The 27,181-nt window shown below is 45.0% G+C and overlaps 1 protein-coding gene and 3 long non-coding RNA genes across 9 annotated transcripts; 2 read left to right on the top strand and 2 right to left on the bottom strand.

The window, feature by feature from the left end:
* Window positions 1–220: 220 nt before the first annotated feature.
* On the top strand, window positions 221–15,102 carry SERPINE3 (serpin family E member 3). Of its 6 annotated transcripts, XR_014523950.1 has the most exons (11): window positions 221–1,613; window positions 3,172–3,253; window positions 4,699–4,989; window positions 6,851–7,087; window positions 7,522–7,719; window positions 8,621–8,819; window positions 10,566–10,666; window positions 11,667–11,753; window positions 12,813–12,896; window positions 13,729–14,355; window positions 15,054–15,102. XR_014523950.1 is itself a non-coding variant. In XM_083495267.1 (10 exons), the coding sequence occupies exons 3-10, from the start codon at window positions 4,731–4,733 to the stop codon at window positions 13,770–13,772; spliced, it is 1,209 nt and encodes a 402-aa protein (XP_083351393.1). In that variant the 5' UTR covers window positions 221–1,613; window positions 3,175–3,253; window positions 4,699–4,730; the 3' UTR covers window positions 13,773–14,412. The 6 variants fall into 6 exon arrangements, 5 of the variants coding, with proteins under 5 accessions (XP_083351393.1, XP_083351391.1, XP_083351394.1 ...); XM_083495267.1 differs by lacking the exon at window positions 15,054–15,102 and having other exon boundaries at window positions 3,175–3,253; window positions 13,729–14,412; XM_083495265.1 differs by lacking the exon at window positions 15,054–15,102 and having other exon boundaries at window positions 13,729–14,412.
* LOC310703229 lies at window positions 3,277–7,514 on the bottom strand. Its single transcript, XR_014524016.1, has 3 exons — window positions 7,148–7,514; window positions 3,858–3,958; window positions 3,277–3,297 (listed from the first exon to the last, which is right to left on the bottom strand). It is a non-coding gene; the product is annotated as an uncharacterized lncRNA (long non-coding RNA).
* Window positions 15,103–16,608: 1,506 nt separating the features above from the next.
* Window positions 16,609–26,214, top strand: LOC310703202. Its single transcript, XR_014523985.1, has 2 exons — window positions 16,609–17,235; window positions 24,780–26,214. It is a non-coding gene; the product is annotated as an uncharacterized lncRNA (long non-coding RNA).
* Window positions 20,943–24,859, bottom strand: LOC310703199. The gene is made up of 2 exons (XR_014523982.1): window positions 24,728–24,859; window positions 20,943–21,124 (listed from the first exon to the last, which is right to left on the bottom strand). It is a non-coding gene; the product is annotated as an uncharacterized lncRNA (long non-coding RNA).
* Window positions 26,215–27,181: the final 967 nt, after the last annotated feature.

Below are 27,181 nucleotides of genomic sequence, written 5' to 3'. Positions count from 1 at the left end.
CACCCAGCAGCTGCATGTGGAGGAGCGGGGATGCGAACCTGGTACCCCAGATTACGAGACTACCGCTCTTAACCACTACACCACACTGGCTCTCCTTACCATAGTTGACTTCTGCGCTGAGATACATAGTAGGCACTTTCAGGATGAGGCCCTCTGTGCTTGTTAAGGACAAGGTCTGAGTATCTGTGAAGGTGAATTTCCTTTGCCATGTACCGTAAGTAGGATTTCTCTCAACATCTGCATTCTGTGATGATAGTGAATTCCTCTTGAGCTTACCTGCATGTTTTTTCCCCTGCCAGCAAACAGTCAACAAGCAGCAGCTCCTGATTGGCCAGAGTTCCAAGGGAGGCAGGTGGAGTGGAGTGAGAGATAGTGTGAGAGATTCATGGGGTCTGGGAGTGGGATTCTGTCAGGAAATTTGTTCTGACGGGGTAGGGCTGAGGAGAGCTAGCTGAGAACTCACAGTATATGTTCTAAGGTTCTGAACTGCAGAACATTGTTAAAAATAGAAAAGACATAGTCCCACATGATATTTACAGAAAAATGGCCCTCAGAGGGAATGGTCCTCAGAGGGAATACTCTGACAGGAAAGGGCAGTAGTGATTCTGAAGCAAAGGAGGATTTGGGGGTCTATAAGGAAACAGTCGGGACGTGGGTGGTGCTGTGGGTTAAACCACAGAGCCTAGGACTTGCCAAACAGAAGGTCGGTGGTTCGAATCCCTGCAACGGGGTGAGCTCCCGTTGCTCGGTCCCTGCTCCTGCCAACCTAGCAGTTTGAAAGCACGTCAAAGTGCAAGTAGATAAATAGGTACCTCTCTGGCGGGACGGTAAACAGCGTTTCCGTGCGCTGCTCTGGTTTGCCAGAAGCGGCTTAGTCCTGCTGGCCACATAACCCGGAAGCGGTACACTGGCTCCCTTGGCCAATAAAGCGAGATGAGTACCGTAACCCCAGAGTTGGTCACGGCTGGACCTAATGGTCAGGGGTCGCTTTACCTTTACCTTTAAGGAAACAGTCCAATTAAAATCCTAAATTCCTGAAGTGTGTGTAGAGAAGTCTGATCTATTGAAGATGTGTAAAAGAAAGTAACCTTAAGCCTGCAGCATACAGCCTATAACTTGAAACTGTATTCATTTTAGTAAAAAGCAACAGCACTGTTTGTTACATTTCGGTGGGAGAAGAAGAACCAAAACTCCTTGTTTACATCTGTTATAATAAAGTTTGTTTTCAACCTGTTTTCACAAAGAAAAAATCCACTGTCGCTCGTGATTCATTCTCCATTTGGGGATTTCACCTGAGGGAAAGTGAAACAGAGGACCGGCCCAGTGGCGCCAGGAAGAGAAAGTGCCATTGTACTATTGCGTATGTCAGAGGAGCTCAAGAAAACCCCAGGAAAACATGAAGGTAATGTCCATTTCCAAGGATATGTTCAGTGTATATAAGAAAGTCTCTAAAACAGTTATAATTGCTAGCCTTCTCTTTTTCACTGAGATGACATCATCCTAGAAGACGTGGAGGAAGAGCAGGGGCCTTGAAGTTGTCCATCAACTGTGAGCAGCAGGACAGCAGACTGAGAAGACAAACAGGTCACCTAGTCAAAGTCTTCCCTGCTAGGGTGAGAGGTGCTGTGTTTCCATTATGCTAATTCTTTCTAAATTTGCATGTGTGCATTGAAACTAGCATATGAAAATCTGCTCCCCCCCCCCCCAATTTGGCCACCCTGATACCCTCTCTTCTTTCTCTTCCAATAAAAAAATCAGGAACAATCAGCCGAAGAATGGCAGTAGGGATGATAATTTAGGTGAACCGCTTTCCTCTCATGTGATACTTCCTAGTAAAGGTTCGGGGTGAGGGGCCATGGAACTCCTTGGAAATTGCAGAAGGACTGTACCTCGGGGGTAGGCAGTCTGATTGACATACAGAAAGCCACAGGTGTGATTCCCAGCATCTCTGGATAAGACCAGAGGAAGCTGCCTTGTAGTTCTGGGATCAAATCAGAAACCGGGGTGTCTTCTGTAAATCTGGGACTGTCCCTGGAAAAGAGGGATACTTGGAGGGTCAGGAATCTCTCCTAGCTCTGCTTAGAGATGCTGGGGTTTTATTTTTTATTTTTTTCAAAAAATTTATTAGTTTTCACACTATTATAAACAAACAAACAGACAAACACACAAGACAAACAAACATAAATCATAGCCTTATTGAAAATTTCACTTATTAACTTTGTTAAGTGATTTCCTCGCTTCCCCTTGGTTGAATTTCATTGCATGTCCTTTTAACGGTTTTCCAAATCCCAATTCTTATGAAATTTAACTTAAACATTAACATCCTTAAATCTTCACCTTATGGAATTAAACATATTAATTCATCACAACATAAATAAAATCCTAAGCCAATTAAATTTCTGCAAGCTATTTTCATTTAATTTAACTTCACAAATTTAACTAGATAATCATTAAATTTATTCCACTCTTCCTGATGCTCCTCCTCCTTCTAGTCCTGGACTCTTCCGGTTTGGTCGGCTAGCTCCGAAAAATCCATCATCTTCATCTGCCATTCTTCTATTGTTGGTAATTCTTGGGTTTTCCACTTTTTAGCTAACAAAATACGAAAATTGTGTGAGATGCTGGGGTTTTTAAAACCTGGGATCTTTTGCATGCCAAACGGGTGAGGGGACTGTCCCCTGCCTGAAATGGTGGACAGCCATTGCAGAGCTAGGTGGGGCAAGGGCATGATTGAGTACAAGGCAGCTTCCTAAGTTTCTAACTCGTTTTGTCTAGAGTGGCTGTTTCCACCAGCCGTTGAGATAAGCCTTGTGTCTGGCACACGGCAGGCATGGTTTTCCCTTCCATTAGGGAATGAGAAATCTATGGAATGCATGGAAAGAGAAGCGGGAGGGAGGTCAGTGATACTGGAAGGTGATACTTTTCTCAGCTGAAGCAGGTCACACGCCTACGGAGGCTTGAATGGTGCTTGCTGGCTCTTTCTCCATCAGTACCTTTTTGTTCCTTGCCTGGGATTTGCTGGGCAGTTTCATGCCTCCTCGCCTGGCTCCATGCAGAGCCCATGGGAATTTGGACAGGGTGGTACAGACATCGCCGACAGAGACCACGATCGCTGACTATCCCTTTCAGGGAGGTCTTATGACTAACACCCCACTTCTTGATATATTAAAGAAGCGGGTAGACCCAACACACGACACCGGTCTCAGCTGAAACAAAGAGAAAGGCATTGCACTGCAATCCGAAGGAAACTGCGGTGAGTAAGTCTTCGGAGCTTATTAGACGTCTGTGTGTAAAATTCTGGAACGAAACAAGACATCGTGTTTCTGAACACAGAGAACCACTGAGGCTGTTTAAATCTAGCTGGTGAGTCTGTTTTGTTCATTTGCCTAGGAAGATTTAAAAGTAATATGCATTAGAAGTCCTTGTTCAGTCTATAGCTGAAAAATAGCTACCTTTGCATTTTCCCTGTTCTATAACTTTGTCTAGCTTAAGGACTTTGAATAGACTTTTATCATGCACATACCAAAGTTCAGTAATAGTGAACATTTTTCCTGTTTTGTATCTCTTGTTTTCTAGGATCAATATAGCAAAAACATCTCTCTCTCTCTCTCTCTCTCTCTCTCTCTCTCTCTCACACACACACACACACACACACACACATACAACTTGCTTTGTACCATTTTTTTTTTTTTTAATCAAAGTTAATATCTTGCCACTGTGTGAAACTGACTGACTAGACATTCTGGCCAACGTTCTTTATACCTGATACATGGAATGGAGCAAGAACCCTTTTGCCATTACAGATGTTACATTATATGTCCAGCATGGCATTTTATAATCAGTAGCCTGGTACTCACAGGTGACCAGAAATTCCATGCAGGCGAATGAGTGGACTGATGGAGAAGGATGGACCACCTGCCCGTTCTCAGGTGGGCTGCAAGAGGAAGGATGCTTTCTCCTTTCCTTTAAAAAAAAATAATAATTCAGTTTTTATTGGTTCTCATACATATATCATACATTATTCAACTTAACCAAACAATCATTTTGTAAATTCCCCTCTCCCCCTCGGCTTCCCTCCATATCCGTTTCTGGTTTGTTAAACCACTTGTTGCATTCTGCTGCTTATATATAGTAGTAGATTATCACATTGTTATCTTTCTCGTTCTCTCTAATTACATTATATATGTTTATTTTGAACCCTGCCAAAGAATCCATGCTTTTACATTGTTTCTGCAAATATGTTACAAAAGGTTCCCATTCTTTTCCAAAGTCACTATCATCTTTTTCACGCAGTTTGTCTGTCAATTTTGCTAATTTTGCATATTCCATCAACTTTTCATGCCATTGTTCTTTGGATGGTATTTCTCCCGTCTTCCAGTTTTGTGCCATTAAAATTCTTGCTGCTGTTGTCGCATACATAAATAGTGTCCTCAATTCTTTCTTCACATCTTAAACCTAAAATACCCAATGGAAAAGCTTCTGGTTTCTTTACAAATGTTATTTTAAACGATGCTCCCTCCTTTCCAACCGGTATAGAAACACAACTCTCCACCTTTCCACTGCCAGCCCCTGACAGGCCAGTAAGACTTTTTTGCAGGCTAGTAACTTTAGTGGGATATTCACAACGCTATGTTAGTATTTGGTTCGATAGTCGTCTCTGTTGGTGACTGACTATCCCCATCGCTGGTTGCTATGCAGACTTGAGACCATCTTTCGGCAGATCTGCCTTCATGTTGCCCTTTTCCATCACTACTCTCCTTCTGTCGCTTGGTTCCTCGAACGTTGGAGGCTGCGAGCACAACCATGAACCACAGAACCTGAACACGGAGTTTGCCCTCGCTCTCTACCAACGCTGGGCAGAGCGCAACCATGGAATCAACCTCGCCATCTCCCCAGTGAGCGTGGCTCTTTCTTTGGGGCTTCTGCAGTTTGGGGCGCAAGGGAGAACACTGGCCCAATTGCAGCATGCTCTGGGATACAGCACTCAGGGTAAGGCAACCTTCAGAGAAACAGCTTTTCGGTGAGCAGTGCAGGCTGTCGTGAGCTTCGCCTTACAGCTTGGACTGTCCTGGTAGGCAGAGCATATAAAAACAAAAGGAAGTCATCCAAGGGGACTTACCATATTTTGCGCCCCATAGGACGCTCCGGCCCATAGGACACACCTAGTTTTTTGGGGGGGAAATAAAGAAAAAAAAATATTTCCCCCCCAGGTGCGGGGCTGGAAGAACCAGTTCGGGGAACAATGGGAAGGCACGCTCTGCCTCCCCGCTGCCCCCCGAGCTTGTGGGGCTGGCGATGGGGAGAAGTGCGCTGATCCCGGGACTGCAGGCAGCTCTGCGCCGCCATCCGGAGCGGGGCGGGACTTAGCGCCCCGCTCCCGGTGGCTGCGCAGAGCTGCGCTGATCCCGGGACTGCAGGCAGCTTTGCGCCGCCATCCGGAGCGGGGCGGGACTTAGCGCCCCGCTCCCGGTGGCTGCGCAGAGCTGCGCTGATCCCGGGACTGCAGGCAGCTCTGCGCCGCCATCCGGAGCGGGGCAGGACTTAGCGCCCCGCTCCCGATGGCCGCGCAGAGCTGCGCTGATCCCGGGACTGCAGGCAGCTTTGCACCGCCATCCGGAGCGGGGTGGGACTTCGCTCCCCGCTCCCGGTGGCCTCACAGAGCTGCACTGATCCCAGGACTGCAGGCAGCTCTGCGCCGCCATCGGGAGCGGGGCGGGGCTTTGCCCCCGGCTCCCGGTGGCCGCGCAGAGCTGCGCTGATCCCGGGACTGCAGGCAGCTCTGCACCGCCATCCGGAGCGGGGCGGGACTTAGTGCCCCGCTCCCGATGGCCGCGCAGAGCTGTGCTGAGCCGGGGACTGCAGGCAGCTCTGTGCAACCCTCGGAGCCGGTCTCCCGAGGGTTGCGCAGAGCTTCCTGAAGCCTGGAGAGCGAGAGGGGTCGGTGCGCACCGACCCCTCTCACTCTCCAGGCTTCAGCGAAAGCCTGCATTCGCCCCATAAGACGCACCCAGATTTCCCCTTCATTTTTGGAGGGGAAAAAGTGCGTCCTATAGGGCGAAAAATATGGTACTTCTGGGTTAACCCCCCTTTCATGCCATGCTCTTCACTTCAATGGGCTTTACGTGTGCATGCTACACCTTTCAAGAACATTCTTTCCCCCAAAGAGTTCTGGGCACTGAAGTTTACTTCTCACAGAGTTGCCAGTTTCAGCAACAATGAATGAACTGCAGTGCCCAGAATTCTTTAAGGAAAGAATGTGCCTCAGGTAGCCTTATGGTTATAAACTGGCCATCATAAATATGGATGGTATGAATCTACAGATATGCATGAATATCTCATAGTAACTAAGCTTATAAGGCATGGTAAACAAATAAGAACTAATCATAGCCGGGAGAGCAGGGGGGTAGCTGCCCCCCTAAATCAAGTAAATAAATAAAAATACTTCACTAACTGACCAATTGTGCCACTGATATCTTAGTTCTGCCCCCTCCAACATAAATCCTGCCCCCCTAACATAAATCCTGGCTATGCCCATGAGCAGGAGGTCCGAAGGATGCAATAGATAGTTAGGAGCAGTGCTTTTTTCTGGGGGGACGCATACCCCTAAACATTTTGTGAATCGTCGTACTTTTGACCATTTACCGTATTTATTTTTCCCAGTTCGAACTATAAAATGGTGATTTTCTTGAGTCAAAATGAGAGTACCCCTAAACATTCTTTTAGAAAGAAGACCCTGGTTAGGCAGAACACTGCCTCGCTCCTTGAAATGGTCTTCTAAGGGCATTTTTCATCCCACTGTTTATCCACTGTTTAAGAGATTGATAACCCCAATAAATTACTTTGTTCCTAGACCAGGACGTTCAAGACTTCCTGCACACTGTGTACAGAGAAGTGACCAACTCAAGCCAAAGCCCTGTCGTAGCACAGCTGGCATGTGCCCTCTTTGTCCAAGCCGGAACGCATCTTTTGCCGCCGTTTGTTCAGCATGCCGCACTCTGGGCAAACAACACAGTACACCAGGCTAACTTCAGTGAGCCTAACAGGACCGCGGCTCAGATAAATGAATGGTTTGCCACAAGCACTGGAGGTAAAGTGACAACGCTCCCACCCCCCCACAGTTGTGCCATGCAGTTTTTAAATGCAGAACTTTAGCACCAGGACTTTGAGATGTCAGCTAAGCAGACTGCAGGACACCTTCGGTCTGGAACCCAGGTTGATAAGAAGCACACTGCGGAAAAAAAGGGAACAGCTGCTATCGTGGTAGAAATATGAGAAGCTGACTTGTACCAAATCAGACCACTGGTTCATCTAGCCTCAGTATTGTCTGCACTGGTAGGCAGCACCTTTGCATGGCTTTAGGCAAGCTTCTCTCCCACCCGTATGTCCCCAACTCTATTTGAATAGACTAAAACCAAACAGGAAATCACATCTATTTCTGAATATCCTTTTCAAATACAAGTGATCAATGTGACCTTTGCTACAGGATTAGCCTGAATGACTATCCTCTTCTTTCCTTTGCAGATGGAGAAAGAAGTTACCTATCTTTGGAAACTCTTGATTCCCCGCTTAACCAGATAGCTGTGGTGAGCGTGATGTCCTTCAAAAGCACTTGGCAAAGGAAATTCACCTTCACAGATACTCAGACCTTGTCCTTTACAACCACAGAGGGCCTCATCCTGAAAGTGCCTACTATGTATCTCAGCGCAGAAGTCAACTATGGTAAGGAGAGCCAGTGTGGTGTAGTGGTTAAGAGCGGTAGTCTCGTAATCTGGGGAACCGGGTTCGCATCTCCGCTCCTCCACATGCAGCTGCTGGGTGACCTTGGGCTAGTCACACTTCTCTGAAGTCTCTCAGCCCCACTCACCTCACAGAGTGTTTGTTGTGGGGGAGGAAGGGAAAGGAGAATGTTAGCCGCTTTGAGACTTCTTAAAGGGAGTGAAAGGTGGGATATCAAATCCAAACTCTTCTTCTTCTTCTTCTAATTATATTGGGGATGGATACAAACCACACAGACTGTCCACATGCAGTTTCTTCGCTGAAGTAATCTGCAATGCATATAGAGTATCATAGAATCATAGAATTGTAGCGTTGGAAGGGACCCCAAGGGTCATCTAGTCCAACCCCCTGCAATACGGGAATCTCAGCTAAAGCATCCATGACAGATGGCCATCCAGCCTCTGCTTAAAAACCTCCAAGGAAGGAGAAAACAATGGTGAGAGCTGTGCTCCTCTGCCAGTTTCCTCTGCAACAGCAGAGGCGTGTGTTTTTGCTTATTGAGATCCAGTGGATCCAGAGCCTTAAAAATCAGGCCAATTTGACAGCCAAAAGCTTTTATACTGACACCCAAGGTGAGGTACAAACGGATGCAAATGATGGATATGTTGCAAAGCTACACATTACTACAAAAGTGCTTTCCGATTAACCTTAACTGCTGACAGTTACAGATAGGTAGCCGTGTTGGTCTGCCATAGTCAAAATAAAAAAAAAATCCTTCCAGTAGCACCTTAAAGACCAACTAAGTTAGTTCTTGGTATGAGCTTTCGTGTGCAAGCACACTTCTTCAGATAACCACTGAGTCACTTGAATAGTCCTAAACAAACATTTCCCCCCCAAAACACAGGTGAATTCCTACTGGACTCTCTGGAGCGGGTCAGTGTGGTTGAATTGCCCTATCTGGGGGAGGCAGTCAGTATGTTTGTGGTGCTTCCATCTGACAGGAGAACACCTATAGCTGAGATTGAGAGATACCTTTCAGCCCGAAATTTCCCGCTGTGGTCCAACAGCCTGAGAAGAACAAAGATGGACCTATTTCTCCCCAGGTAAAGGTTATATGTACACACATTTGCCTGGCCTTTGTGGAATTTGATCTTTGGTTGTGGAGAGCTGTTGCATTTGCAAAGTAAAGGAAGGATTGAACCCTGCTTGATAAGAATACACACAGAGGCTTGGACCAGCAAGACTCTGGGAAGGGTGCGTATAATCGTGTCTCTCTGTGCTTGTCCGTCTCTCCAGCCCCCTGGCCCAGGTAGTTTTTATTCACAAAAGAACTTTTTACAGAGTGTTTGAAAGAACCAGTCAGGTTTCTTCTGAGCATTTCCACAAACCCACGTGGGGAGAAAGTTAGATCAAAAGAAATTCTTTTAACTACAAAGACTACTACTCTGAGCATGCATACATAATCTGAGAGTAAATAAAAGAGGACTAGAGAAACTCCAGAGATCACAAACAGGAGTAAACAAGAGAGGATGGAAGGATGGCAAGGAGATAGGCATCTTTATCACCTTCCTGTGAAACTATTTCCAGGCCCTAAGATTAACATCCTAAGATTAATATACATCAAAGAAACTTGCCCACTATCTTTGAGGACCCCGGACGCTTGCCTGTCTAAGCAACTGGGCTGTGTACGTGACAAGAGGAATGGGCAATAGAGGAAATGGCCAGAGATGCAGAGGTGTAGATTGATCAAGAATCATATAAAAATAGTTTAAACCCAGTCAACGCAATGCTTTCATTGCTGACACAGATGGCTTACTCTATATTTGTTATAATTCCTCATAGCAATCCCACCTGATCACTACATCTCTGGATATTTGCACTCCTACAGAGAGCGGAGGTGTGGGTATGCGTGAACAGAACTGTAGGGGTAGACAACATTATTATGAACAGGAAATGATGACTAAAGTTGGGGTGGCTGGAATTGTAAAAGAACAGAGGAGAAGAAAACTAGCTTTTATGAGAGTCAGTTGGGGTGAGAGGAGAGGGGGAACGAGTAGAAGTGTAATGCACGTAAGCCAGAATCTCTAAGGCTTTCCTAAGGGCTCCTTTAGTTTCAAACCATTTAGCAGACTTACAAGATGGGTTTTAGATTAGGAACAGGTTTAGAAAACTGGCACATGAAATGCTTTTGCATTCTCAGAGTTGAGGCAAAGAGCAATAAATAAGCTGCGCAGACGAAATGTCATGCTCCCGTATTTTACCTCAGCAACATTGGTAAAGTAGTCATAATGCAAGTAATTTCCACATTATAGAAGCCAACTCAGAATACAAATGATCCATAGGAGCCTTGTCAGAAAGTAACTGGGATGCTTCATGCCTGCATCCTCTTGCAAACATGATTAAATCCCATTCTGGATGGCACTTTGCTAGCACATCTTATGGTTCCATCATAATATTACATTGCTTTGTTTTTCTGTCATCGTTTTGTTTCACTGAATAAAGAAATGTTGTATTTCTCAACTGATCGCTGTGATAAACTGCTGGGGTGAAATTGGTCTTTTAAGTAAATACATACAAACTAAAGGAGTACAGCGTCAAAATCTGTGAGTGAGGATGGAAAAGAGATGCAGAGACCACCAGTGTGGCTTAGTGTTGTGGGAGTGCTTCTGATTTTGTCCCTGGGTGCAATTCTCCTTCTGATTTTGAGTCCTCATGCCTTGGAGAACAGGAGTCTCAACCCAGGGCCACGTAAATTGTCATGGCTTTAAGCAGGTGGGTGATAAAGAGCAAAACAAAGATAGGGGCAGTTGCAAGTAGCATGTCTAAATGTCCACCCATCAAAATTTCAGGTTCAGAATCGAAAACCACTTGGACCTGAAAATGGTTTTGCCTACCTTAGGAATTACAGACATGTTTGATCCCGCTATGGCCAATTTTAAAGGGATTTCAGGTAAGTCTCACACGCTTTGTTAGTGTGTTGGATCCCCTTGTCCATTTTGTCGCAGTGATTCAGGGCAACGGGTCTTTCCAACTGGCAAAGCCAAAGTCAAGGGTCTGCATGGTTGGGCATCTCCTGAGGACCCACATCCCAGCAGAGGGCCTCCTAACCAGAGCCCTGTGGACCTCCTTTCCAGATTGCTCCCTTTCACTCTAGTTCAGACAACCAGGGTAAACGCCACTACCTGCTTGTTTCCTCTTGGCTTGGCCAGCCAGCGGAGGGAGCCTTGCTGAATAAGTCCCAAAGCCCATCTCACTCAGCATTCTGTTCCCACTGTGGCCTCCCAGATGCCTTTGGGGAGCCCACAACCAGTCCTCTTCCTCTCAATTTCCCCAGCAATTCAGAAGCATTTTGTTATTCCACCTGGAGGTAATAAAACCATGGAAATCATCTGCAGGAGGGCCTTGGGTCATTCCCCGAGTTGGCGATGTTCACTTAACAACAAGAAGAAACCAAGCCTTTAGTGCCATTGGCCCAATCCTGTGGAACACGCTGCCAGTAGAGATGCAGAGGGCGCTTTCTGTGCCATTTTTTAAACACATGCTAAAAACCTTACTGCTCTACCTGACATATGCAGCCGATTAAAACTACATCCCTCACAATGCTCTACTGATGTCTGTTTTTAATTTTTTTTTTTTTGCTTTTAACTTTTCATGACTTTATCATTGGGCTTCATGTTTTTATATTGCTGTAAACCACTGTGATATATCTTTCTGAAACAGCAGTACATCAGTGGATCTATTTCCCATCAATTTGTCTAGTCCCTTTTAAAGCCATTCAGGTTAGCAGCCACCATTACATCCAGCAAATAAATTCCATATTTTCCTGTGTTCTGACTCTTGCACCATTCAGCTGTACTAGACAAATAAGATTTTCAGTATTAGTATGAAAGTAAGGTTGTATTGGTTTTGCGTTGACAACTGGAATTACTAGTAATGGTTTTCTTTGCTAGAACAAGAGCATCTTTATATCTCAGAAGCCACCCACAGAGCAAAGATTGAAGTGACGGAAGATGGAACAAAGGCCTCAGGCACTACAGGTAAAGCAGGTGGAGATGGTTCTTGCATTAGCCTTGATTACGAGCACAGGCTGATTATTTACATTTATTCAATTCCTAAACCATTGCCCTTCAGTCCCACAGAACTAATTCCTCCAGTTTACCAGTAGAAGGTTCTGGGGATGTTATGTCCATAATGCTTGCAAGCAATATAGGGAGGAACTTACCCTATTCAAACTGCAGTCCAAATTCCACATCAGATGATTAGTGGGTTCAGCATGAGTTCATTGCCAAAGAGTTATTTCTCAAGCAGAATAGTGCAAAGGTGGGGTGGGCTTAGGGCAACTGCACAAAAGTGCCTAGCTTGACAAAAAAGCCACCCTGTTACCTATGCTGATATTGGCAAACCATTTCTGTTGTAGTCCATTTCACAAGGGAGAAAGCTCTTCTCAAGCCTCCCTCCCATCAGAGGATGAAATTGATTACATCAGAAAGCTATAGCTATATAATTAAATTTAATCATTACAGACAACCAGTGATATGAGGAATAAAGCTCCACATGGAGTTAGTTGGAAGTCACTTTTTTATTTTTCATTTTATTTTTTCCGATTGTAGTTTATGTTATGTTTATATCCTTGTAATTTTGTTTTTGTTTTTTCTTCTGTTTTTGTATTATATGTTCGTTTTATTAAGTGTTTGTTTGTATGATGTATAAGCATAAATTTATTTTTAAAAAAAATAAAATAAAATAAAAGAAAGCATACCTCCATGAGAGGTTTCCAACTTACAGTGGGAAAGAGCAGGCAAGGGCCAATGGATCTACATAAGTGCAAGGGCCCAAGCCAGTAGGGTATCCAACTTGTGAATATTCCCAGAGTTTGAGAACATGGGCTGCAAATATGGGAACCAGCCCAGGAAGTGGCTTGGTGTTCATCGGCCATGACACCAACGTTCCTGCAGTTCACCTGAACATGTCAAGGGTGGTGGCACCAACCACGTCTGATCAGGACAGACATTTATTTCAATGCTAGCGTGGTAACTTTGACTTCTTGTGAAACTTCTGGCACTCCCTAATTGTTGTTTTTTTTTTTAACCACACAGCTATGGTGTTGCTAAAACGATCCCGGGCTCCTGTCTTCAAAGCTGATAGACCTTTTAATTTTCTCCTTAGGCAAGGCAGAACAGGTAAATATAAATTAAATTTATCCGTAGAAGTTATGATGATGATGATAGCAAAATGCTATTGCCTTCTTTAAAACACTATATAGCTTGGAAGTCCATAAAAGCTCACTAAACCAAAGAAAATGAACATTGCGGATTGCTTTCTTGAAAGCATCACCACACCAAAGACTGTGTGTTAGTCTCATGACATGGGTGTAGCCAGGGAGGAGGGGAGGTAGCTGCTCCCTAAATCAAGTAAATCAACCAAAATACTTAATTAACTGACCAATTGTGTCACAGATAACTCGGCTCTGCCCTTACCCACCAAAATAAAGCCTGCCCCACTATAAATCCTGTTTACACCCTTGGCTCCTGGTGTCAGTTTTCCAAATCCAGGATGATACTTTCAAGGATGCAATTTCAGCCACATTTATTCTGAGCCTTATGAAGAACTGCACCCTTTCCCCCATACCCTTCCCAAATAAATTGACTGTATTTCCCTTTTCACAGCAGGTTAAGAGAATGCCCTATTCAAAACCATTTTCTTCCTTTTATTGTTGTTGTGGTTAATTAAATTTTTATACCCTTAATCCGTAGATCTCAGTTCCTTGATTAGCTGTTCTTCCTTCTATTAACCCAGTTATATAAAGTTATATAATTTTTGTCTAGAAGTGAAGGCTGCTAATGAACATCTTTCCCATTCCCACTTTCTATATGTGACTGACTTTCATTAATCATCTCTACATCCCCTCCCCACCCTGTTCTATAAAAATAATTAAATTTAAGTTGCATCAGTATGAGCATTTATAAAATGAAGTTGAAGAAACTAATAATAATTTCTTTTCTTTTTTTACAGGTTCAATTCTGTTTATAGGAAGACTTACAAATCCTACTGAGTGAACTTGTCCTATCCACGCTTCCATATATCTGCATTCCCATAAAATAAAAAAGCATTAATAGGACGTTTAAGTGTTGTGACTATCAAGAGGAAGCTGTGTGGAACTTAGGGCTGTAAATAAAAAGATATGCTGATTGCCATTTCTGTTGTGGTTCTGTTCTGTTATAGCAGTTATAGACTTCTCGAAAATGCCTTAGGGTTCCTGCGTTCGAATCCTCTTGTGGGTTTCCCTCAGGCATTTGGTGAAGTTCTTCAACAGCTTAGCCCAGTTGGTTAGAGCATGGTGCTGATAACGTCAAGGTGGCAGGTGTGATCCCCATATGGGCCAGCCATATATTTCTTCATTGCAAGGGGTTGGACTACATGTCCCCAGGGTCCCTTCCAACTCTACAATTCTATGATTCTTATGTTCTCAAGCTCCCCTGGTGCCAGCCAGGTGTGGCCACTCAGTTTCCTCAAGTACTTGAGGAATGGCAGCCTGTCATAATAGGATGACGGCTGATGGGCAGCAACAAGCCTCTCCTATCTGCTGGGATTGTCGGGCAGCATATGCTGTCCCTGCTCAAAGATGCCTGTTGCTTACAGGTAAAGGTAAAGGGACCCCTGACCAATTAGGTCCAGTCGTGGCCGACTCTGGGGTTGCGGCGCTCATCTTGCTTTATTGGCTGAGGGAGCCGGCATACAGCTTCCAGGTCATGTGGCCAGCATGACTAAGCCGCTTCTGGCGAACCAGAGCAGCGCACAGAAATGCATTTACCATCCCGCCGGAGCGGTACCTATTTATCTACTTGCACTTTGACGTGCTTTGGAACTGCTAGGTTGGCAGGAGCAGGGACCGAGCAATGGGAACTCACCCTGTCGCGGGGATTAGAACCGCCAACCTTCTGATCGGCAAGTCCTAGGCTCTGTGGTTTAACCAACACGTTAAAGGTAAAGGGACCCCTGACCATTAGGTCCAGTCGTGACCAACTCTGGGGTTGCGGCGCTCATCTTGCTTTATTGGCTGAGGGAGCCGGCGTACAGCTTCCAGGTCATGTGGCCAGCATGACTAAGCCGCTTCTGGCAAACCAGAGCAGCACACAGAAACACCATTTACCTTCCCGCCAGAGCGGTACCTATTTGTCTACTTGCACTTTGATGTGTTTTCAAACTGCTATGTTGGCAGGAGCAGGGACCGAGCAACGGGAGCTCACACTGTCACAGGGATTCAAACCGCCGACCTTCTGATCAGCAAGTCCTTGGCTCTGTGGTTTAAACCACAGCGCCACCTGCATCCCTTACAGCTACAGCCATCTAATTCTAGTTTGCGTAAGGGAGTTTCTACCCAAAGTACCGTATTTTTCGCTCTATAACACGCACCCGACCATAACACACACATAGTTTTTAGAGGAGGAAAATCCGTAGGCATGCCACCCGTAGGCATTCCCTCCATAACACACACAGACATTTCCCCTTACTTTTTAGGAGGAAAAAAGTGAGTGTTATGGTGCAAAAAATACGGTATCTGCCAGGGAAATAGAGGATCTGGAAAGGTTAACCTCGCTCAAAGCTGCCAAGGCTGCATCACTTAGGAAGATAATATCCTTTAGTATTTCGTATCCATCTCTTCATAAACAACACAACAGGGTGTCCTTTCAGCCAACTTCAGATAATAGAGGGGTGCTAAGTTTCCACCATTTATTTAGACACCTTTGACTTTCACAAATTTAAGCAGGTGTATCTAAGGCCACAATTCTCTGGTCACTCCACACTGAATTCAGCAGAATTTTATTCTGAGTCAAAGCTTGCGTCGTATTGGGCTGCCCATGATTAATCTTTCTTTCTGTAGCTTTTCATAACTCAAGAAGCTGACATGCTTTTTCAACAGCAGAAGTTTGGTGGGTCAAAAGTGTCAGAGCCTCCCTCCCGCTGATTCTGCATCTTATTATAGGAGTCCTGAAAATGAATTGTGCCTCTGAGGGCACCACACATTCAGCAGTGCTTGGGAAAACAAACAGGGAAGGGCAGGTCTTCTCCTTCCACCGTTGAGATATATAAGAAAAAGAGAACTCTATGTTGTTGTTGTTGTTTAGTCGTTTAGTCATGTCCGCCTCTTCGTGACCCCATGGACCAGAGCACGCCAGGCATTCCTGTCTTCCACTGCCTCCTGCAGTTTGGTCAAACTCATGCTGGTAGCTTCGAGATCACTGTCCAACCATCTCGTCCTTTGTCATCCCCTTCTCCTTGTGCCCTCCATCTTTCCCAACATCAGGGTCTTTTCCAGGGAGTCTTCTCTTCTCATGAGGTGGCCAAAGTATTGGAGCCTCAGCTTCAGGATCTGTCCTTCCAGTGAGCACTCAGGGCTGATTTCCTTCAGAATGGAGAGGTTTGATCTTCTTGCAGCCCATGGGACTCTCAAGAGTCTCCTCCAGCACCATAATTCAAAAGCATCAATTCTTCAGCGATCAGCCTTCCTTATGGTCCAGCTCTCACTCTATACAACTGCACAATTCCAGTTCTGATCAGAAACTTCCACATGCAGGTTAAGAATGGTGAGTAAGAGAAAATGTGTGGAAGATAGAGAAATAATATGGTATATTCATTGTTATTTTTGTTTTTTGGGTTGATGTTATTGTATAAATATATTATTAGTAGTTTTTTTCTTTTAGGAGGTAGCAAAGTGGGTGAAAGGAGAATCACACCAGAAGCGGAAGTTGGGGGAAGCCTAGGAGGGGAGGGAGGAAGGAATGCATAGTAGTTATGAATATGAGATGTATGTAATGAATGAAAAAGAAAAATGAGTAATTTTATTTTTTTAAAAGAATGGTGAGGAAACGTGGGGGGCGCGGATGTCAATAAATCAGGGCAGGTTGACAGTCGCTTTCTGCATGGCACTATGATGATATACACATCAAAAGCCTGCTTCGCTCTGGTTGCTTGAATAGAATTAGGGCGACTTTTCTTTTCAAAAAGATGCTTTTATAAGTTTCTGTCCCTGCCGCCCAAAGGTTTTAATATGATTTTTCAGCATAGAAGGAGAAAAGAGAGAGTCTAGTTAGGGATAATTTTATTTTTTTACGACAATAAAGGAAGTGTGCGAGAAGGGAACTGTGTGAATACGCTGCATAAACACTGTATTCTTAAAGCACATTGGGAGCACACTCTTTGCCTCAAAGAATTCTGGGCATTGTAGTTTACCCTTCGCAGAACTACAATTCCCAGCAGCGCCCAGAATTCTTTAAGCGGGAGAAACGGCCTCCCAATGTGCTTCCGAGAGGCGCTCGGGAGCCGTTGGTGGCGTTGGAAAGCCCTTAGCCCCGCCTCCCTCTGGCCCCGCCCTTCCTCGCTCAGCCCTGCCTCCTCCGTCTCCGCGCGCATGCGTGGTCGGGCCGGACCGGCTGTGGGGGGGACTCGGTCTCGGTCCTCTCCGCCTCTTAGTCGCCCCCCCCCCGGCGGCGGCGCTTCTTCCCTCGTCCCCGGAGGAAGGTGAGCCGGAGGGACGGGGCGCAGGCCGGGCGAGAGGCGGGGGGCCGAGGGCACCAGCCTCCCGGGGAGGCCGGGCAGGCGCGGAGGGACGGAGACGCTGTCCGAGGCGGAGACAGCGATTCATGAGGCAGCGCGTTCCAGGGGCGCCTCCTCGGCCGCGGGGAGGGGGGCTCCCTTGGCCAGGACAGCTGGGATCAGCATCGCGCCACCACCCCATGGGAAGACACTCAAGATGTTGCCTTTGGGCCCCCTTTGGCTCTCTCTCCCCCCCCACCAGCCAGAGGGGTCGGGTCTCTTCTGCTGCGCCCCCCCCCCGGGTGCTGTAACGGCTCCCACCAACGGCTGGATTCTTCCCCATCCTTCAGCGCTGCTTTGGTGCCTCGATTGCAGCTGCAGATTTTGGGGTTCATGGGAACTACAGGGGAAAGAAGCAGCAACTTTGTTGTGTGTTTTTTAAAATAATTTTTATTGAATGATTTTATGTTACAAAAAACAATACAGCCATACTGCCACTAAATATAATTAAGAAATAAAAATTACATACATTGTAGCCTTATGAGGCTTTGCCCTCGGGTGGGAAAAATATTGCGCCTGGGAAAGGGAAGTGGGAGTCAACAGACACTCAAGGAATAGTTTCGGAGAAAAGGCTTTTATTTCTACCATCCATGAACTGGTAGAAGGAGCAAGTGTGATAAGTCACAAAAAGCATGCACGAGTTCACAATCATGTGCACAAGCATATATACCCCTTTCCAGTTCCCTCCTCCTTTCTCCTCCCTCAGGAGTCCTGCCCCATGTTGAGGTTCCTGAGCATGTACAGAAAGCTGTCTTGGGACTATTGTGGACTCTTGGCAGGAAAGGGGGTGAGGGGGTTTTCAGAGTGTTCCCGTTGTTTCATTCTTGTGCTTTGGCATGGTTCCCGGAGAGAAAGCAAGTTGCAATGTGGTTCTGAGAAAGGCCTGAGAAGACAATGGGCTCTGTTCTCTACCTTGTTGCAATCTTTTTAGTTACAGCAAGCGGAATGTTTCTGATGCTTAGCTGCTGAGAAAATGATTTTGAAAAGCTTTGAGAAGCTTTGAGCCTGCTTGGGGGGGGGGTGACTTCGGGCCTAGGTGAGGTCACCTGTCCTCACCTTCCTTCAACATCAATATTTAGTTTGTTGTTTACAGTCTTATTTCCTCCCAAATATTCCATACAAAAGCATACATATGTGCAGACACCCACACAAAATGATAATGAAAGTCAATATTTCCCCCCCTTTTATCTTCCAAAATCTTTTCTTCAACTATGACTTCCTGTCAAGTCCCTTTGCATATATTTTATCTTACAATCAAATGTACACAAAACAATAAACCTTTCTATATAAATTTGCCAATACATTCTGAAAACATAATAAATCCTTAATTGTTGTCCACCTCCTTTTAGTTCTTTTATCATCCTTTATCACTCGAATGCTAGCACGGAGTCAGAACTATTATTGTATTTTTGAACATATATTCTATATGTTCTATATCTTCCCCCAACTTCTTCTAACCATCCCATTTTCCTGCAAATTTTTGCTTTTGAGTTTCCTCTGAGTTTACTAGTCAATTGGAAGCAGTAACTTTGCATGAGAGGAAGTCTGTTCTGGATACAACTTTAAGGTTCTTCAGATGTATGTCTTTTTAAGAACACAGTATGACCTTCTGAAACTGGCAAAAGTGATACCCTACTGAGAATCAGGAGCTTTGATCCTGCCTGGCATATCAATCCTTCCTTCCCAATAAGATTTCCAAAGATGAAAATCTCCTTCCTAACTGTCCAGGAAAAGTAAGCAAGAATTCAGCACGAAAACAGAAGCACAGTCACAATCGTGGTGCCCCTCAGCTACCCTATCCCTCAAAGAAGGACCTCATCATGACGATTCTGTCGTTCCTGAACCCAGAAGCAAGGTCCTGCTCTCTTCATGCGGCAGCCACAAGAGAGAGAAAAGGCACATCTTGTGCACACCCACTTCCAGCTCGTTTAGCACATGGCAAGATACCTGGGTGCACCACGCCATTCTAGGAGGATTGTCATTTCAAGTGTCACTTTTGAAGCATTGCTGGGAATCTCTCTGGTACGCAGTGAAGTGAAATCCCAAGAGCCACTTTCAGTCTGAATTAAAGCCTTTAGCAGGAGATGCACAGAACTGCCTCCCTGCAGGATTAAGTCAGCTGTGAGCTGAGCTTTTTTTCCTTCATATTTGTTCCACTGTCTGAGCAGCTATAGTTTCCAACTCCTCTCTCCCTGCCTCTTCCCTTTTTTATTCTTCCCCTTTATTTTGGGAAGCTGCCCTTCTTCTTTCATCTGCTTCACAAATGAACCCAAAAGTGGATTCCCTAAAATAGAGAGGTAAGCCATTGCAGGATAGCATCTAACAACCAGGACCAATCTAATTCATGTCGTTATGTTTTCGTGCTGAACTTGGTTACTTTTCCTGGATACTTAGGAAGGAAATCTTCATCTTTGGAAATCATCTTTGGGAGAGCATTCCTGGGATAACTCCAGTGAAATATCTCACAATAAGTGGAGGTGCAACACGAGAAGATGCAGCAATGAATCATAGAACTGTAGAATTGGAAGGGACCCCAGGAGTCATCTAGTCCAACCCCCTGCAATGCAGAAACCTTGTGGCAGCAGGGAGGGAGCATGTAAAATCGTTTTTTGAAAATAAGAATCTTCACAATTCCATTCAAGCAACCAGAGCGGAAGCAGGCTCTTGCAGTGAACACCACTCTGTATATCACCACAGTGCAATGTAGAGCAAGGCAGAAAGAGCAGGGGTCAGCAAACCTTTTCAGCAGGGGGCCGGTCCACTGTCCCTCAGACCTTGTGGGGGGCCGGACTATATATTTTGAAGAGAGAGGAAAAAAATGAACGAATTCCTATGCCCCACAAATAACCCCGAGATGCATTTTAAATAAAAGCACACATTCTACTCATGTAAAAACACCAGGCAGGCCCCACAAATAACCCAGAGATGCATTTTAAGTACAGTGGTGCCTCGCAAGACGAAAAGAATCCGTTCTGAGAGTCTCTTCGTCTAGCGGTTTTTTCGTCTTGCGAAGCAAGCCCATTGACGGATTAGCGGCTTAGCGCTATTAGCGGCTTTTAGCGGCTTAGCGGATAAGCGGCTTAGAAAAAAGGGGGGGACCCGCAGGAACTCGCAAGACATTTTCGTCTTGCGAAGCAAGCTCATAGGAGATTCGTTTTGCGAAGCACCTCCAAAACGGAAAACTCTTTCGTCTAGCAAGTTTTCCGTCTTGCGGGGCACCACTGTAAAAGCACACATTCTACTCATGTAAAAACACGCTGATTCCCTGACCGTCCATGGGCCGGATTTAGAAGGCGATTGGGCCGGATCCGGCCCCCGGGCCTTAGTTTGCCTACCCATAGGAGATTGTAAACCTCCCCTGATTTATTGACATTTCTCCCATGTTTCCTCACCATTCTTAACTTGCATTTGGAAGTTTCTGATCAGAACCGGAAGTGTGCACTTATATAGAGCGCTCTCTCTCTCTCGCTCATATATCTCTAAGGTGGAAGGAGGAGTTTTGTCATTCCCAATAACAAAGGCAGCCATCGAAATGCCTGTGGGAAACCCACAAGTAGGATTCGAATGCAAGAGCCCTAAGGCATTTTCCAGTAGTCTATAACTGCTATAACAGAAGAGAACCACCACAGAAATGGCAATCAGCATATCTTTTTATTTACAGCCCTAAGTTTCACATAACTTCCTCTTCATAGTCACAAGACTTAAAACGTCCTATTAATGCTTTTTAATTTAATGGGAATATGGAATATGGAAACGTGGATAGGACAAGTTCACTCTGTAGGATTTGTAAGTCTTCCTATAAACAGAGTTGAACCTCTAAAAAAAAAAAAGAATTTATTATTGGTTTCTTCAACTTCATTTTATAAATGGTCATACTGATTGAACTTAAATTTAATTATTTGTATAGAACAGGGTGGAGAGGGGATGTAGAGAAGATTAATGAAAGTCAGTCACATATAGAAAGTGGGAATGGGAAAGATGTTCATTAGCAGCCTTCACTTCTAGACAAAAATTATATAACTTTATATAACTGGGTTAATAGAATGAGGAACTGCTAATCAAGGAACCACCCTGGGTGGCATAAAAATTTAATAACAACAAGAAAAGGAAGAAAATGGTTTTGAATAGGGCATTCTCTTAACCTGCTGTTAAAAGGGAAATACAATCAATTTATTTGGTAACATGATGGGGAAAGGTGTGTGTGTGTGTATGTACAGTGGTACCTCGGGTTACATATGCTTCAGGTTACATACGCTTCAGGTTACAGACTCCGCTAACCCAGAAATAGTGCTTCAGGTTAAGAACTTTGCTTCAGGATGAGAACAGAAATTGTGCGGCAGTGGGAGACCCCATTAGCTAAAGTGGTGCTTCAGGTTAAGAACAGTTTCAGGTTAAGAACGGACCTCCAGAACAAATTAAGTACCTAACCCAAGGTACCATTGTGTGTGTGTGTGTGTGTGTGTGTGTGTGTGTGTGTGTATATATATATGCAGGTTTTGGTGTCTTCGGGTGTCTTCCCGTGTAAGAGTTGGGGTGTCTAGGCGACGTTTCGACGAGGTCTCACTCGTCATCTTCAGGCTGGTGCTTTCGGCTTCTTGTTACTGGAACAGAGCAGGATCTCAGTGTTTGAGTTCCTATAAATACAATCCCCCCGAATACATCCTGGACCTGACCAACCACTGCCTAACCAACACGTACTTCATCCACAATGGACAAAGATACAAACAGATAGAAGGAGCACCTATGGGATCACCCCTCTCACCGGTCATCGCAAATTTGTACATGGAACACTTTGAAACCAATGCTTTAGACAAGTCAGAACACAAACCCAAACTTTGGCTCAGATATGTTGACGACACCTTTGTAATTTGGCCACACGGGAAAGAAAAACTAGATAGCTTCCTCACACATCTCAACAGCCTACACCCCAAAATACAATTCACTATGGAAATAGAAGCCAACAACCAACTTCCCTTCCTTGACGTCCTAATCTACAAAAAACCTGATGGCTCCCTAGGACACACTATCTACCGGAAAAAAACACACACCAACCGCTACTTACATGCACAATCACACCACCACCCTGCACAAATAAACTCCGTAGCCAAGACTCTCATCTCCAGAACCAAACGCCTGGCTGACAAAGACCACTTGACAACTGAGTTACAGAATCTCTCAAATGTGTTAATCGCCAATGGATACCAGCAAAACAGGGTTACGAAGCTAATCCAAAAAGAAACACCCCCCAAAAACCAAGACACAGAAGAAAACAATGGCATGGCCCTCCTTCCTTATATCAAGGGCACTACAGATAAAATTAGCAAAATCCTCCATAAACACAATATCAAAACAGCCTTTTGCACCAACCAAAAAATAGCCAATATCCTCAGAAACCCCAAAGATAAAATCCAGTTGGAAAACCAAGGGGTCTATGAAATACCCTGCAAAGTCTGCCCAGCCACGTACATTGGACAAACAAACAGACGAATAAATGCACGTATCGCAGAACACAAGAATGCCGTCAAAAAAGAAGAAAAAACTTCCTCTCTTTTCCAACACATGAAAGAAACAGGACACGAAATTAATTTTGCAGATTCCAAATTGCTCTTTAACATGGAACATCACCACAAGAGAATAATCATGGAAGCCATCGAGATAGAGAAACACCCTCACAACATGAACAAGCGTGACGACACGTCCCGCCTGCCAGACATCTGGAAATTAGCCCTCCCCACAAAAACCGACACCAGAACCAGAGGCACACAGAACGCCATCACCAATCAACCACACCAGACCCAAACCCAGACCCTCTCCACAGATAAATTACAGACACCATCCAGTAGCCAAACCATAGTGGCACCTCCGGATGCTGCACCCCCCTGCAATCCCTACACAGATCTGGCTGGCACAGGGCACAAAACCACAGCTCGCCCCTATACACGAAGCCAAGCCAGAGCACAACTAAGTGCAGTACAGCCATCTTCTCAGAAAAACTCTTCACAAGCTCAAGAGGTCAAGACACGAAAGCTTTAGCAACTAATCCACACTTAATGACCCACCTAAGTGGTACTCAGAATATCACTCAAGAAATCACTCAAGATATCCCTCAAGTAATTAAGGAACAAAAGAAGAAAAGGCACACTAACCTGGGAACTTCCTCTCTGCCCAGAACGTTGGAGGCTATACACCACACCCCCTCAACAGTATTTATAGGAACTCAAACACTGAGATCCTGCTCTGTTCCAGTAACAAGAAGCCGAAAGCACCAGCCTGAAGATGACGAGTGAGACCTCGTCGAAACGTCGCCTAGACACCCCAACTCTTACACGGGAAGACACCCGAAGACACCAAAACCTGCATTCCTGTACCCGTGAAAATCTACGAAAGCATATATATATATATATATATGCTTCATTATATGTAATTTTTGTGTGTGTTTTTATCTTTTTAAATGGTCCAAGAACCTGGTTATATAAATATTTCAAATAATAAAAAGGAAAGGTCAGTAGTACAGCATCTGCTTGCATTCGGAAGCTCACAGGTTCAGCCCCTGACATTAAAATCTTGCCTAAAACAACGGAAAGGGGCTGCCGACCTGTGCAGACAATACTGAGCTACATGGACCAACGGTCTGACTCAGTAGAAGGCAGCTTCTCATGTTCCTACCGCGATAGCAGCTGTTCCCTTTTCTTGCAATGTCTCCCCATGTGCTTCTTATCAACCTGGGTTCCAGAAAGAAGGTGCCCTGCAGTCTGTTTAGTTTACATCTCAAAGTCCTGGGGCTAAAGTTCTGCATTGCCACTTTCCCTCCAGTGCTTGTGGGAAACCATTCGCTTATTGAGCTGCAGTCCAGTTGGGCTCACTGAAGTTGGAAGACCTTTTCAGGGAATGAATAATAGTTTGAACTGATGCAGTGTCCCTCCTAAATATCTATCACACCCTTCGGACCTTCTGCTCATGGGGAGAGCCAGGATTTATGTTAGGGGGCAGGATCCGCAATCCTGTACCCATTTTATTTGGGAGTAACCCCCATTGAAGTTAACAGGGCTTACTTCTGAGTAGACATGTATGGGGTTATGCAGTAAATTAGCCACTTTCATAAATCATTGGGATTTAGCTAGCTGTGACTGATTTCAACAGAGCCAAAGTGAACACACCAATATATGTGCATTCACAGAATCTTAGAATTGTAGAGTTGGAAGGGACCTCAAGGGTCATCTAGTCCAACTGCCAAGGCACATTCTTAAAGAATTCTGGGCACTGCAGTTTGTTAAGGGTTGCTGGGAATTGCGATTCTGTGAGGAGTAAACTACAGTGCCCAGAATCCTTTGCGGGAAAGAATGTACTTTCAAGGTGTAGCATGCACATGTAAAGCCCGTTGAAGTAAAGAGCATGGAATGAAAGGGGGTTAACTCACAAGTAAGTCCCCCTGTATGACTTGTTTTGTTTTTATATGCTTTCCCCCCCAGGACGGGTCCACGCTGTAAGGCGAAGTTCACAACAGCCTGCACTGCTCACCGAAAAGCTGTTTCTCTGAAGGCTGCCTTACCATGAGTGCTGTATCCCAGAGAATGCTGCAGTTGGGCCAATGTGCTCCCTTGTGTCCAGAAGAAAGAAGAGAAGGCTAGCGATTATAACTGTTTTAGGGACTTTCTTATATACCCTGAACATATCCCTGGAAATAGACATTACCTTCATATTCTCCTGAGTGTTCTTCCTCCCACCATCTTCCTCCAGATCAGGATGGCAGGAGGTCTGCAGAGCCTACAGGGACACAAAGAGCCATTTTTATTTTTCTGAACCTCAAAATAGGCCTCAGACAGTTACAGAGAGACCTTTCCTGAGTAACCTTAGGGACGTATATTAGACCTCAGACCTTTTGCATATTCATACATTTTTTTAGATTCATACAATCCATATTTATGAATGGCCAGTTTATAACCATAAGGCGAAAATAGCGCAGAGGGGGGAAGTAAATAAGGCTGGGGTAGAATGAATGACCACTGGCCGAAAACTGATTTACTAAGGGTGAAATCCTAACTGCACTTACCTAGGAGTAAGAGCCACTGCTCACAGTCTTCTTCAAGGTCTTCTGCAATTAGATCTTCTGAATGGAAAAGAAGAGAAGGCTGGCAGTTAGAGAGACTTTCTTATATACACTGGAAATATTCTTGGAAATAGACATTCCCTTCATGTTGTCTTGGGCCTTTCTTGAGCTCCTCCAATGAAGGAGCTCTTCCACCATCTTTCTCCACATGAGGAAGGGAGGAGGTCTGCAGAGCCTACAGGAAAAACAAAGAGCCACATGTGATATTATTTTTCTGAACCTCAAAATAGGCCTCAGACAGTTCAGAGACCTTTGCGACTAATATTATTCTGAAATCTGTAAGTCCAATGCCAAGTAAGTCTGATAAATGTCGTTTGGAATGCTACGCACCTTTCCAGTTAGGAGTTTGATCTGGCCTTCCACAAATTGTCATGCAGATCTTTTTTGGTTGGAAGATTAAATAAGAAGAGTTTGTCATAAGAGCCCCTGCATGTTCTATGTCGAGCTTAGGGGTCTGCTCTTATTATCGCCAATTCACTTTGGTACTATGGTGTTCTGTTAATGCCTGCTTGTTATTAACTGATAAACTCTGGACCTCTTTGGATAATTGGGTTATTTGAGAGGCAATACCTCTAATTTGTTGGAAGATATGCTCAACCGTTATTGCAATTAGAGTTAATTGAGTGCTCTCCCTACTTGTTATTCCTTCCTCTCTTAGCGGCACAGGATCAACTTGCCCCATTGCTGGATCCAGTTCCACGCTCTCACCTTGAATACTCTCCCCACACTCACAATCATCCTCAAGGGGAGAAACCCGGTTTTTTGTTGGAACTATAAAAGCATATTTGTTTTAAAAAGTCCTCTATTTTAGATTGGGAACCGGTGAGAGAGCTACATCCTCTGGGTCCCTGTAGCGTTTACTAGCAGGCATAGCGTCGCCGTGGGGAGTAAACAAGGAGAGGTTTTGTGATGGTTTGTGAATGCTCTCCGCAAGAAATACCTCTGCTCACTCAGAGATACATATATACAGTCTTTATTTTACATATGTACAAGCAGCACGTTACAATCATGCATCCGAATCCTCCAGCTCAGATTCTGGGAGTGCCTTATGCCTGCCCCTTCTCCAACAGAAAAGGCGTGGAACTTTCATGTGATGTCTCTGTCCCCTCCTCTTTAACTCTCTCCTTTCCTTGGCAGACGGAACAGGCATTGTTTCACTGTCTGTGCCAGAAGTTCCTGTGCGGTGTTGAGGCTCTGGTCCAATATCTGTGAGCTGTCCCTCCTCCTGGCTTTCCCTTCTTTCCTCCACCGCCACTTCCTGCCCCCCTTCCTCTGCCTGTCTCTGCTCTTCCCCTTCATTCTTCGGCAATACCATGACAGGTTTCCCCAACCAAAAAAGAGAAAAAATAGAAAGTGCTCAGTTTGTTCAATTTAAGAGCTTCTCCGTGTGGAGACTGCCAAGAGTTTCAGGAACAAAGTACAGTGGTGCCTCGCAAGACGAAATTAATTCGTTCCGTGAGTTTTTCCGTCTAGCGAATTTTTCGTCTTGCGAACCACGCTGTTGGAAAAGTTTTGGAAAAGCTTCAAAAATCACCAAAAAACCTCAAAAAAGGCTACCACACTGCGTTCTATGAGTTGCTCCTCGAAGTCGTCGCAACTGTATTAACGGTGTTAAGAAAAAGGAAACAAACTTGCAAGACGTTTTCGTCTTGCGAAGCAAGCCCATAGGGAAATTCGTCTTGCGAAGCAGCTCAAAAACCGCAAAACCCTTTCGTCTAGCGAGTTTTTCGTCTTGCGAGGCATTCGTCTTGCGGGGCACCACTG

The sequence above is a fragment of the Podarcis liolepis genome (genome assembly GCF_965112155.1).
Source record: "Podarcis liolepis genome assembly, chromosome: 3".
Taxonomy (NCBI): Eukaryota; Metazoa; Chordata; class Lepidosauria; order Squamata; family Lacertidae; genus Podarcis; species Podarcis liolepis.
The sequence above is the reverse complement of the archived record's forward strand: the minus strand, read 5'-3'. Positions and strand labels throughout refer to the sequence as shown.

Excerpts from the sequence above, each read along its gene's own strand:
- SERPINE3 (XM_083495267.1), top strand. The coding sequence starts at position 4,731 with ATGTTGCCCTTTTCCATCACTACTCTCCTTCTGTCGCTTGGTTCCTCG. Across the intron at positions 4,990-6,850 it reads TCTGGGATACAGCACTCAGG|ACCAGGACGTTCAAGACTTC; the intron begins GTAAGGCAACCT and ends CTTTGTTCCTAG. Across the intron at positions 10,667-11,666 it reads CAATTTTAAAGGGATTTCAG|AACAAGAGCATCTTTATATC; the intron begins GTAAGTCTCACA and ends TTTCTTTGCTAG.